The 13311-nt window shown below is 43.0% G+C and overlaps 1 protein-coding gene across 1 annotated transcript in view; it reads left to right on the forward strand.

The window, feature by feature from the left end:
• Positions 1–13311, forward strand: part of Pdzrn3 (PDZ domain containing ring finger 3) — a 249652-nt gene that overhangs the window by 18351 nt on the left and 217990 nt on the right. The window contains exon 3 of the mRNA XM_008831584.3: positions 7393–7500. Coding sequence (XP_008829806.1) covers positions 7393–7500 — 108 coding nt within the window. The remainder of the gene's footprint in view (positions 1–7392; positions 7501–13311) is intronic.

Consider the following 13311-nt stretch of genomic DNA (forward strand, 5'->3'; position numbering starts at 1 on the left):
GGGGGCTAGAAAAGAGGTAAAGGTGTGAGGGGTTGATGACTGGACACTTGATGTTACTATGCTATCTGTTAGAAAGTTCATTGTGTGTCTGATGTTTTCACATTCCAGGACATTTATTTTAAACACTGTCATTCTACAACAGCCCTTTCAAACTGTTTACCTTTCAGGGTGCAACAGTGATTATGTAGCAAGAGGACAGCTTGAAGTTGGGTGAGATGCATCCAGATAGAAAGAAGCAGCCATTCACTGCCTAACTGAGCCAGAGTGTGGGCTTCCTGAGTGGAACAGGACCTAGAGTTCTGCTCTGCTGTCTCATCTTTACTCAGGAACAGTGTTGCATCCCTTTCCCTTTTCTTCCCAGGACAACTCTTTGACCAGCCCCTCCCTTATCAGCCCTTCCTCTAGAAAGAAGAGGCCAAATCGCCCTCTGTCAGCTTAGCTTTGAGGAAAGTGTCTGCAGGAGGATCTCCTTAGAGAATTGAGGGAAGATTTTCAGGGTCTAACCTTTCAGTAGGAACTATCCAAGTGTCTGTACTCCCTTGCTTGTTCTTGTTGATCATTACCTCACTTACCAGCTAAAAATAATCTAAGGAAAAGAGAAGACAATAAGACTTGCTTGTTCAACCAATAGCTATTGAACATGATTGTTTGCTAGGGACTGAGAGGTCCAGTAGAGGCCAGGGAGACTGGGGCCCGGTAGTTATGGAGTATGTATCCTGGGAGGTTATCGGGCAAGAAACAAGTCCATGTGGTAACTGTTGACTGGGAAAAGTGTGGCAGAGAAAAGAAATGAAAGAATGGAAGCAAAGTACATCATGAGCAGAGGTAGTCAGCAAAGACAGGAGAAGATGGTCAGCGGTAACCTAAAGCAGGAGAAGATGCCAGCCTTCCAGAGACAGGCAATGTTTCCCTCACCCTCCTGGACCCCATGTCTCTATGGGGAGACTGACAGGGTAAGAGAGGACCACATTACTCCTTTTGGTGTGATGCTCTATAACTAGATGTGACTAGAGATGCTGGAAGAGGAGATGTCCAAGGGAAGGACAATTGGAACTGAGTTCTGAAGGATGCATAGAACATTACTGAATCAAAGGAACATTTTAGATTCTATAGATGGGGTATTGCTATGAACCCAGGCTGACTTAAAGTTTATCTCCCTGCCTCACTTTCCTGAGTAGTGGTTTTATAGCTATGTACTACGCCAGAAGGATCACATTTTATGTCTATGTGTGTCTAATGGTATGTACTTGACTATAAAAACATGAATATATTTAGTTAGCTAAAAAATCCATATTTATATGTTCACTATTGAGCAGTTAATGTGCTTTATGAGAGTTGCATGTGAAAGGTAAGATTTTAAACAACATAACTAAAATATGAACAAAATTTGAACATGTTCTTTCATGACTCAAGTGCATTTTTACACAGTTTTGAAGACTTTTGAAGATCACTGAGCTAGAGAACACTGGAGGATTTGACAGCTCTTAGAAAACCTAGAGAGTACGGACAGGGGTCAGATTTGGGGGAACTGGCCTTGATAGAGAGGGATTAGAGTTGAGGGATGTGCGGAGAAGTGATCAAAAAGCAACAGTCAAGGCTGGGACTGGAGTTTGAAATAACTTGAGCAGTGACTGACCAAACTGTGTTTTCACTCAGAGGGGAGAGACATGAATGATTTATGAAGGAATTCCCCTAGCATTTGGCCAAAACCACAATTTCAAAAACAAAGTTTTGTTTTAAAAATAACAACTTTGTTATAAATGGTAGGCAATGGCTAAAAGCGATGAATGTCATCTGTCTCAGACAGCATTTTAAATGTTGGGTGGAGGTAGCAGGGCAGCAGTCCTTCCCACTTTACCAAACCTGAGGAATGAGCTCACATATTCCCATTAGCCGTGCAGAATTCGCACAAAACTCTAGAATGTGAGATTGAGGCATTCTTGTTTTTCCCCTTCTAGTTGATGGTAATCCCAGGCTGGGAGCCATTAAATTGTTCTGGTCTAACCTTGAAGTTGTGTGTCACTATACCCCAGCTTTGGAAGGTGGGGAGGGACTCAGATGGACTGGTGCCCTCCTACATACAAAACATGTGACTGGGGATAGACCCAGTGGTGGAACATTTGCTCAGCTCCCTGGGTTCCACCTCCAGCACTAAAAAGAAAAACAAAAATAGGAAAACATGTTTGCTACCTAGCCTGGAGAATAGCTAGGACCTCCCGAAAGTACCTTTGTGATTATTCTTCCTCTTCTACCCACTTACTGTTACCAGTTTTAAGATTCACTTCACTTACTAGAAGTTTCAGAAGCTTGTACAATGGACAGAGCCTGAACTAGGAACACCTTTTCTCTGCCCAGGTGGAACCACATCAAAAAGCCCAGTGTTTGCAAAATCCTGGCGTGGAGAGGCATGCTTATGGGTAGTGGCTTCTAAGAGTCCTATTATGCTGAGGCCAGTGAGGGATGAGGAGGCTGGTTAGTGGCCATACATCAGGAGGGTTGAAGGGCCATGCATGATTCCTGGAAAGATTTCCTTGTACTTATCAAGAAGCCTGTTTCTACCTCTTTTTCCCTTAAAAGTTGATTTAAGTACCAGCCCAACCTGATTTTGTAGTCTTTCTGTGTGTTCTCTGTTGATGTGGTTTCAGAAGAGCAGTGTGCGTAGGGGCCTGGGAACATGGCTCAGTGGGTAAAGTGCTTGCTACACAGTATGAAGACCTGAGTTAGACTCCCAACATTCATGTATAAAGCCAGGGATTATAACTCTAGTGCTGGAGAATAGGCAGAGACAGGCAGACCTCTGAGGCTCACTGTCCAGGCCAGCCATGCTAGAAGAAATGGTGAGCTCCAGCTCAGTGGGAGACTCTTGTCTCAAACAATAAGGTGGAATGGGGCTGATGAAATGGTTCAGTGAGTAAAAGCACTTGCTGCAGAGCCGAATGGCCTGAGTTTGAGCCCCAGAACCCACATGGTACAAAGAGTAATTTCCTCAAAGTTGTCCTCTGATCCCCACATGCATCCTCACCCCCCCACCCCCCCCACATACACACAAAGAAAATACTTAAAATATATGTGGAGAACAATAGAGAAACTCACTCAAAATCCACCTCTGGCCTCTGCACATGCACACAGGGGTACATGCCCCTTGCATACATGCGTGCACACACACACACACACACACACACACACACCATCATATACAAGCCCCCAAAAAATAATACAAGGGGGGCTGGAGATGGCTCAGTAGTTAAGAACACTGGCTGTTCTTTCAGAAGACCCAGATTCAGTTTCCAGCATCCATATGGCAGCTAACAGTTGTCCATAACTCCCTTTCCAGGGGATCAGATCTCTCTTCTTGCCTCTGTGGGTACACAACATGGTTGCACTGACATAGATGTAGGCAGAACACTCATGTACATAAAAATGAAAATCAATAAATTTTAAAAAATTTAAGAAAAGAAGACCGTGTATGAACTCCAAAGGAAAGTTTAATTCCCCATGGATGTGTTTGATGCAGTGATTTTGCAACTTTTCCTGATTAGCAGAAGAAGCATATCAAAATCTAAGTGTATTCTGCCCCAGATTGGGCAATCAGTGAGTACAGAGTCACAAGCCACGCTGAATAGTCGTGTGTGTATGTGTGTGTGTGTGTGTGTGTGTGTGTGTGTGTGTGTGTGTGTTGTTAGTCCTGGAAGTTGGAAACGGTGTAAATGATGAGTGTGTTTCCCAAGGAATTCCTATTAGATGTTTGGTTGGGTTGTGAAACAGCCCAGCCCAAGGCTCTGACATGGGACCTGTCATTGCACAGGGCAGTATGCAATGCCCTCAGCAAACTGTTCATTAGTTCTTGTGGTCCCAAAGAACTAATAACTGGTGCAACCGATCTTAAGCCTTTGGCAAGTATACTTTATTTCCAGGTATTGCTGGGATGAAAGCATTCCATTTCATTTTTCTTTGACTGAAGCCAGCAAAACCAAATAAATCTCAAGTCATGTTAGCTCACCTTGATAAATAGCTCTGATGAGAATGTGTTAGGGGAGGGGCCAAGTAAACTAGGAGGAGAGACACCCAAGAGAAAAATCAGGCTGTGAACAATGGGCCTCATCTGCTTTGCTGTGATTCTTAAGCCTTTTCTGTCTGTATTCATGTGTGTGCATATGCATGTGTGTGCACACGTGTGAAAACACATGGCGACAGAAGACAACCTCAGCTGTCAATCCTCAAGTGTCGTCCACGTGATTTTTGGTTTTTGTATTTTATTTCAAAAGTCAAAATTTTATTATCTATAAACTATATCTCAACAACAAAATAGTCATTCTTCTTAAACAATGTATTCCATTTAACATTTTATACATATTAACACAACATAAGTATAAAATATTTGACTTATATAACCACATATAATTTGAAAAATAACCTAGCACTTCGCAAATTTGCTGCATCTTTGTTTGGAGGGCATGCTACTCTTCTCTGTGTTATTCTGGTTTTAGTATGTGTGTTGTAGGAGTGAGCAATACACTGTTTTGAGGCAGGATCTCTCACTGGCCTGGAACTCAACAAGTAGACTAAGCTGACTGGTCAGTGAGCCCCAGGGATCCATTTGTCTCTACCTCCCCAGCACTGAGATTGTAAGCACACACACCATGCCTTGTGTGTGTGTGTGTGTGTGTGTGTGTGTGTGTGTGTGTGTCCATGTGTGCATGCTTGGTTTCTAGGGTATTGAACTCAGGTCTTCATGCTTGTAAGGCACATACTTTATTAGCTGAGCTTCCCAGCTTGCTTTCTGTATTTTCTACGTCCTCATCCCTCACTACTGTCTTACTTTAGCTAAACTCAGTGGGGGGTCTTGCTTGTTCCTCTCTGCTTTCTACTTGGACTTTCTAGACCAATAATTATATTAAATAGTATTATATTAAGTAATAATAACCTTTGGAACAATTGCTTATGTCAGGTGTAGTATTTTTCAAACCAAACCAAACCCAAAGCCCAACCCCCATCTCTTCCGTGGCATAAAATGTGAAGTCTGTGAACACTTGGACACTCCCATTTCATGCCAAGTGTCGGCATCACCTCAGTTGGAGCTCAAAATTGCTCATAAATTCTTGGCTGACTGTTAAAACTCTTTGGGTCCCTTGATAGACATACCATGTACACTGAAGTGTTGGGCTTCTGAATCGTGTGTTTTGAGAGTTTTCTCGCTAGGAAACAGTATTGCAGGAGGTGCATGTAGCCCCAGTATGCACCCAAACTATGCTGCTTTTTAGCTGTGTGGCCTTAGGTAAGTAACTTAGCCTATCTGAATCCCAGTCTTTTTCCCCCTGTGGTACAGATGATAGAAATACTTACTTCTGTGGTTATTGTGAGGGCTCAATTATGTATGTTCCTGCGCCTCTTGAAACAGAAGCCTTCATGCATCTTTGTGCTGGCAATTATGGTACAGATTTAGGGGGTTGGATCGGGATGGTCAAGTGAATTGGGCTACTGAGAGAGAAAGGAGACCCATAGCTTTGTGGCTGGTGAAGGGTTAGTGGCTCTGCCTCAGCAGAGTGCCACGATACTAGGCTTGGTGAGGAGAGTTGATCTCACACAGCATGAAGGGTACTGCAGACCCCTCTCTTGAGAGAGCATTGATAGAACCCAAGCAGTGCTTAGAGATGCATCTCTGACATGTGGGAATAAAGAATGGGAAAACACTTACTTAGTGTTCTTGGTAGCTTGGGGTTTTTCCTTTGTTTTGGTTAATCATAACAAGAGAGACTGAAAGACAGAGAGAGAAATGGAAAGACAGAAAGGAGAGGCAAAGAGACAGGCAGAGGTAGAAAAGAGAGACAGAGAGATACAGAGGCAGAAAAGGAAACAGATATGCAGAAAGAATCAGAGACAGAGAGTAAGGGTAAGAGATGGAGAGAGATAAAGAGGCATAGAGAGAGAAAGCGAGAGCATTGCAGGGAGGGAAGAGAAAGAGAGTGTGGGATTCATCTTCTTAGCCATCGCTGCTGCAGTCTTTGAAGGGAATTGAACTGCACCCACAGTCAGCCCTTTCCCTCTGTATAATATAGGGATTTATTTATTTATTCCTCTCTCTCTTTCTCCTTCCATTTCCTATTTAAGAAGAAAATGTCATATTTTCATAGTTATTTTTAACCATGGTATTTTTATATACTTTTATAGAGAGCATTATTAAAATAGATCTTTTGGTATTATGGGAAGGAATCTAGCATAGCTCTGTATTGGAGGTTTTCTGGAGTGTCCTATGCCTACTTTTCAAGTACTCTTGTTTTATCAGCCTTTTGGGTAAGATCAAGTATACTGTCAGATGCTTTTGTCTGAAAACAACACATGCTTGTGCTGTTTAATTTATAAATCCATCTGTTAATCGGTAGAAATTTAATCCAAGCACTTGGAGAGGAATCGTCATAGTGCTTTTCAGAAAGAAGTTTATGAACAAGCTGGGGGTAGATGGCCAAATCTGAGCCTTTTCATGTTATGGAAATGGGGGCGGGGGCTGTGAGCTGTCTTTGCTAGAAACTTTCAGTTCTGAGGTTTAACTCAGAGGTCTTTAAATACCGTTAAAGTCACAAGCTAGGATTCATTAGAATTGCAGTGATAGCTGTTGTCTTTTCAGACACAAAGTATAACAAAATGAAAATATCTATGTCCATAATCATATTATCAAATAGGGAGGCATGTAATGATTTCTCTGTGTAGGTGACAATGTGGGGAAACTTGAAACCTTAGTGCACCCTCTTGAGGGTTACTCAGCAATGTTTGTCCAGTGTAGATGACCCAGCAGTTCAAATTGCTAAGGAATCTGCCCTAGGTGCACACTAGCAAAGATATTCCAAAAATGAAAGTGGGAGGTTATTATGACATCACTGATAATAGCAACAGCTGAAAACAGTGTTCAGTGTTCATAAGCTAGCATCCTGTTCAGCTCCTCCAGGAAGCAGGGTCATGGTGGAAAGCATGACTTGGTTCCATCTCCAGCACTGAAGAAGAGAGGAAGGAAGGGAGGAGAAAAGAAGAGAGAATGGGGGAATGGGAAACAGAGGGGACTGAAGGATGGAGGGAAGGAGGAAAGGATGGACAAAGGAAGGAAAGAGGGAGGGAGGGATGGATGCAGGAAGGAAGGAGGGAGGGAAGAAGGAGGGGGGAGAGGGAAGAGAAGAGAAGAAAATGGAAGGAAAAGAAGAGGAAGTAGAAAGGGAAAGGAAAATGTAATGTAGATGTGTGTGAATAGTGATAGATCTCTGAGTGTTCTGGAATTGACTGAGAGAGCAAAGGGCATGAAAGCAGGCTATGAAAGCAGTCAGTAACTGTTTAAAGAGCTCAAGCATTTTTCCATGCCCAATTCTATACCTAGCATTCATGCCTATGTTTTTTTTTAATCTGAAGGACAATCAAGATGGATCGTCCAGTGAAGGAATCTTTGTATCCAAAATAGTTGACAGTGGGCCTGCAGCCAAGGAAGGAGGCTTGCAAATTCATGACAGGATTATTGAGGTATGTGAACACTGGCCGGTGTCTGAATAGGCTGCCTGCCATCCACTTTTGCCTGGCTTGCAGGGGGATGTGTAGGGGGCTGGGGACAATGGTGTCTCATGTGGGGATGGGTGGGCAGGAGCACCCTTTGCCAGTCATGTGGGACCAGACTGGGTGTGGATTACCATGGTGTGAAGCTTTCTTTAAGTAAGGAGAGACTGGATTCCGAGAGGAGTGTTCAGGATTTGGCTCTTTTCATGGGGACCTGTGTGTTTATGATGCCTCAACTCTAGCTCTGTGCAAAATACCTTTGCGCGCTGTGTGCTCATTAGAGGCAGATGAGCAGCCCTTGTTGGACAAATTTCGACTCTGTACATATTGGGTGTAAGTGTGCCAGCCCTGGGGTCATTCTCACATCCTCCAGATTTCCATATAGCAGGTTTATAGATTTACCCCAGCAGACATCGATCTCTCAGCCCCACCACACAGCACTTCGGAGTAGGGTGGCTCTATGTTAGTGTCCTTTGATGGTAAAAGGGAGATGGCTGCCTCTCACCTCCTCACATGAGCTTATGCTGCAAAGTTTGAAAGTCATGACTCCCTTTGGTTGGATTTTGGGCCACTTTGATTTCTCTTCTAATGGATATATCCACAAACTAAATTTGTTTGATTTCCCACTAAAGAAAAGGTAAATAAGAGGTTACGAGGTGACCACCACCATAGCCATAATCATTGAATGAGAAATCAGAAAACTGGCACTGACACTAAAGGGGTTTGTTCTTCCAGACACGTTTGCTTAGCACCTGTATTTCTGAGCATTGTTGTGGCCCCTGTGAGGTGATTGGGAGCCTGACCATGAGCTAAAGCCTTAAGTGAAGCTGTTGTCACCTGCTTGCACATGACCATAGGCTTCTCCTAGGAAACAGAGTATCAAGAAGACAGGAGCAAAAGTCTCCATTTTCCATTTTCACTTGGGCCAGTTGTACAGTGTGTGGTGCAGTATCCTACAGGAAAATTTATGTCCTTAGGAGAACACACAGTTAAATCTTCCAGAGTAAACAAAGTGCTTGAGTTAAGGCATAAAGATTGTTCTGCGAATAAGCACCATGTGGTCACTTACATGTCCAAAGGAAACTTGATTTTGTCTTAAGGATAATATTAATGTTGTTTTGCTGCCTTGGATCTTCACAAGAGTTCTGAACTTTGAGTTCTTTGCCTGGTTCTTTGTCCTTCCCAAGCCAGAGGAGTGAATTTTCCCAAATGGCAGTTCATTGGGCAAGAGCCCTTTCCTCAGAGCTCAAATGCATTACCATGGCTTTTGAAAGCAAATATATTTTCTGAGACTATTGTTCAAAAAGATAAGTACAGCTTCTGTTGCCAAGGCTCCGGTGGGACAGCCAGTTTCTCTAAGTCATGGAATTTCATTGCTCTTAAGTTTTGCAAATGAGAACTCTACAGCTGGGCAGGATTTTCTCTTGGCAGAGGGTGATCTGCGTTTGAAATGTTCAGTACGCTTTCTGGTAAGTCACACTCCCCTTTTGGATAGTATGTAAAATATTAATCATGTCCCAGTGTTGAGATGGAAAGAAGGGCAATCACAGTAAAGAGCCAGCACATGCGTAATTGCAACTGACACAGTGTGCCCTTCTCTGTCAAATTCTAATCTCTTCTGACATGATACAGTGATTCCCATGACTAAAAATATGTTCTCGGGTTCACCTTGTCTGTACCGGGGTTTATTACCAGGATGCAGGAATTTGATTTCTCTCTCTCTCTCTCTCTCTCTCTCTCTCTCTCTCTCTCTCTCTCTCTCTCTCTCGCTCTCTCTCTGTTGTGTGTGTGCATGCACGTGTCTGTCTGTCTGTCTGTCTGTCTGTCTGTGTGTGTGCATGCACTTATGTGTTTCATCATTGAGAAAAGACAGAATTTCTGGTTTTCCATCCAGTATCTCCCTTTTGAAGAGAGTGAGCAAACTACCAGCAGAACTGTAGGAACTTTAATTCTTGCAAGAGTATGCTTATATTAAATCCAGAGAGAGGTGCAGCCTCATGCTTCTTGCCTGGGGTCTGTCTCTGAAAGCAGAGCAGTGTCCTTAGCTTCATCAGAGCTGTGATGTTATAAGGGTCCCTGCCCATGGTAACCTTTGTTATCCTGCATTCCTCTTCAAGGCCAAGTAACATTCCACTCTCTGTATGTCGGCTACCTTTTGTTTATCTGTTCATCCACTGATGGTCACTTTGGTTCTACCACTTTGGGCTGTTGTGATGAAAGTTTTGAACATGAGTATATAATCTGCATCTGTTTAAACTGCAGAAATAATCCTTTGTGCTTGGGTGTACAGCACAGTTAGACTATGCATGGGTCATCATACAATGGTCATTTTGCCTTCAGGACCATCTGCAGGATATGTGGACATGTTGCAGAAAGTATAATAATAACTAGCTACAGGAACTCTGCATTCTTAGACTTCTGTCCCCTCTACACTACACCCTTTGTGTAGTCTTTGTGGTGGTGTAAAATGCTCCCAGAGTTCTAAAGCTTTTACTGGTGGCAGCTGGAATATCTGGAAGATCCGTTGGAGTAGAGAATTGTCACATTCCAAACCTTTGAATGGAGGTTGAGTGTTCAGGGACATAGCTGTGCACATCTCTCTCTTCCCAGACTGCCTCAGTGGCAGCAATTGATGAATCCCCATCAGTGGATTCCCCATCCTTGTGTTACAAGGCCTAGAGATAAAGCCTGAGCTAGCTGTCCTGGCACCGGGCCTGGAATATTGGGTCCTTTACATTAGCTTCCCTCTCAGTCCATGACTGCAGGAGCACTGACTATCCACTGCTGTATCATGTCCTCCACTGGCCTGGGTCTGGTGTCATGCAGTGATACAGCAAGTATCCAGGTGTTCAGGAATCAGGTGTTGCTTCTGATTTTTTCATGTCTTCACTGTACCCGCCCCTCCTAACCTCTAAGGCTTTTTATTGCTCTTGAATCTGCCTTGGACTTCATAGACTCTATTCCTATATAGGGAACTAAACTATATTCCTCGTATCTTATAGTCCTCCTATGAAACCCTAACTGTTCCAGTAGTTTTCTGCCTCTGACCTGACTTTCTGAGCTGTCTAGCAAAGGCAATACAAGGCTCCTAAACCTTAAAACAACAAGGATTCTTAAAGGAACATTACTTCTACCTGTTTGAGACCTTTGGAAAAATCTCAGTGCCCAAAGTATGGGTTTGCCAGTGGAAGCAGGTTCTTTATGATCATAGCACCTTTCTCTGTGGACACGCATGTTCACTCTAGACTAATCATCTACCCAATTCCGATGCAGTTATGTAGGAGAGAGCATAAGGTTAGTATTACTCTCAAAGTGCCTTAGGGCTGTGCTGTGTGGGGAACATACCATCCTTCTGGGAATCCAGTCAGGATTGGTCCATCTTCCTGTCATTTGGGGAGCTCTCTGAACTCCTCCTTTGACAGACTATCCACTGAGAGAAAAGCACAGGAAAGCTGAGGGACAGAGAACCCAGCGAGCTTGAGTTGAGGCATTGTAGTGTTCAGCTCCTTTTCCTCCAGCCCCTTTTGGTCCAACATGACTTTGCCTTGGTGCACATTAAACAAATTTGTGGTGCAGTTACTGGAACACTTTCTCAAATATGAGTACAGGTTACCTACGTCTGTATTTTTTTTTTCTGATCTTTAAGTTTTATGTGTTGGAGGACTGAGTTTTTCTTCTTTCATCAAGGCTTGTATTGGGTGGTGAGGTGTCTGTGTAGCAGTTGTGTAGTTGAAATGCTCTACTTGAAACAGCAAAGGTGATTTTTTGGGTGCAACAAAAGTGTGTTTACACCCTGTGTTGGGCAATCTTCTGGAAATACATGTTCATCGCAAAGTATTCTGTCTTGGAGCCTGAGAACCAAGTCATAAATTCTATGGCACCTCAGAGGGTTTGGTATAAACTGCTCCTGCTGTCTCTGCCCTTGCTCTGGTTGAGTTGGCCTGTTGTTGCTATAAGATGTGTAGAAAGCTGAGCAGGATCTTCCCTCCCCACCCTGGCTGCTTAGTCCACTTAACCAAGGTCATCACTAGGTAAGTATATTCTGAAACCAATCAAAGTGGCAGAATGCATGTGAATTAACATGATAGAAGGCTCTTTTTTCTACTTTTAAGGACTGGGGGACTCTACTTGTTTTTTTTGAAGTTTTTATTTTAATGTAATTTCAGACTTACAGGCATGAATGTGTATCATTTATCTGGATATTAGCATCTCCATTTGTGATTTTCTTGCTCTGTGTTTAAATATGCCATATATCAGTTTTTTAACACTATTTATTTGTGGGGGCGGGGCATACACATACTACAGTGTGCACACAGATGCCAGCCAACAACTTGTCGAAGTCCATTCTCTCCTTCTACAATGTGGGGGACAGAACTTGGCTTGTCAGGCTTGGTGGAAAGCACCTTTACCCACTGAGTCATCTTAAAGGCTCTTTAGTATAAGTTTTTAAGGACGAGATCATTTTCTTTCTTAACTGCAAGGTAGTGATCCGAATAATTAACAGTGGCACAGCACTGTTACTTCCAGAATTGATTCACATTCTTCTAACAGTCTCTGTAATGTTCTTTATAGTGAAAGAAAATCCCCTGTGGTTTTAGCTACTTTTCTCTTCATTCTGACAAACTATATGACAAAAACAACTTAAGGACAAAAGGAGATTTTTTAGCTCAGTTTATGAGGGTGCAGGCTGTCATGGTGGGGAAGGTGCAGGCTGTCATGGTGGGGAAGGTGCAGGCTGTCATGGTGGGGAAGGCATGGCAGCAGGAGACTGAGGCAGCTGGTCACAGTGCATCTACAGTCAAGAAACAGAGAAGAATGCTGGTGCTCAGCTCACTTCCTCCTTTTTATTCAATCTGGGACCCTTGCCCATGGGATGGTGCTGCCCACATTTAGGAAGGGTCCCCGCTCCTCAGTGAAACATCTAGAAATGCCCTCATAGAGGTGTGGCTCCCAGATGATTCTAAATCCCGTTTGGTTGACAGTGAAGATTAACCATCACACCTGTTGTGGCCTTTTTTTTTTTTTTTAGTTTTCATATTTCTTGAGTCTCCTGTGCCTTAGAATAATTCCTTACTTTTTTGTCTGCCATACCAAAATATTTTAAAAGAGTGCATGCCAGATCTTTTGTAGAACATCTCTCAATTTGTTTTCCACTGACATTTTCTCCCAAGTGCATCAAAGTCATGCATTTGGGGCAGGGAAGTCATAGAAGGGACTCTGCATCCTTCTCAGTTCATAATGTGAGGACTGATGCATTCATTTGTCTTTTTATTGGTTGTCTTAATTTGATCCACTAGTCTTTAGTCACGTTTCTTTGCAATAAATAATTGTCTCTACAATATTCTAAAGGTGTTTTTAAATAATAATTATCTTGCGGGAAGACACTTGGGGGCTACAAACATGTTCCCAAACTGTCACACACTGGTTTTCCTACTCATTGATGGGTTTTGGTAAATGTATCTTTATTGATGGTTGACATATGATGGTTGTTTCCAAGCCCCACTCTGAATCTGTTTATTAGTTGACTTTCCTTGTAGGAAGGGGTTTTCTGTTCCTCTCTAGTTCTACCCATTTGTCTTACTGTATCAATGCATTGTTTTTATGCATTATTACAGTTTGGTGATCACATGGCCAGTTTGGGCCAGACATAGCTTTTTTCAGCTTGTAGATTCTGTCCCTTTGACATGGTGCTGCCATGTTTTAGTCCTTTCCCATTTCCTGGACCATCTCGGCTTTCCTGCCCTACTCTTGCAATTTGGCTTTTTCCCCAGAACCTTTAGC

Source organism: Nannospalax galili, unplaced genomic scaffold (assembly GCF_000622305.1).
Source record: "Nannospalax galili isolate Female #2095 unplaced genomic scaffold, S.galili_v1.0 scaffold114, whole genome shotgun sequence".
In the NCBI taxonomy this organism is placed as follows: domain Eukaryota; kingdom Metazoa; phylum Chordata; class Mammalia; order Rodentia; family Spalacidae; genus Nannospalax; species Nannospalax galili.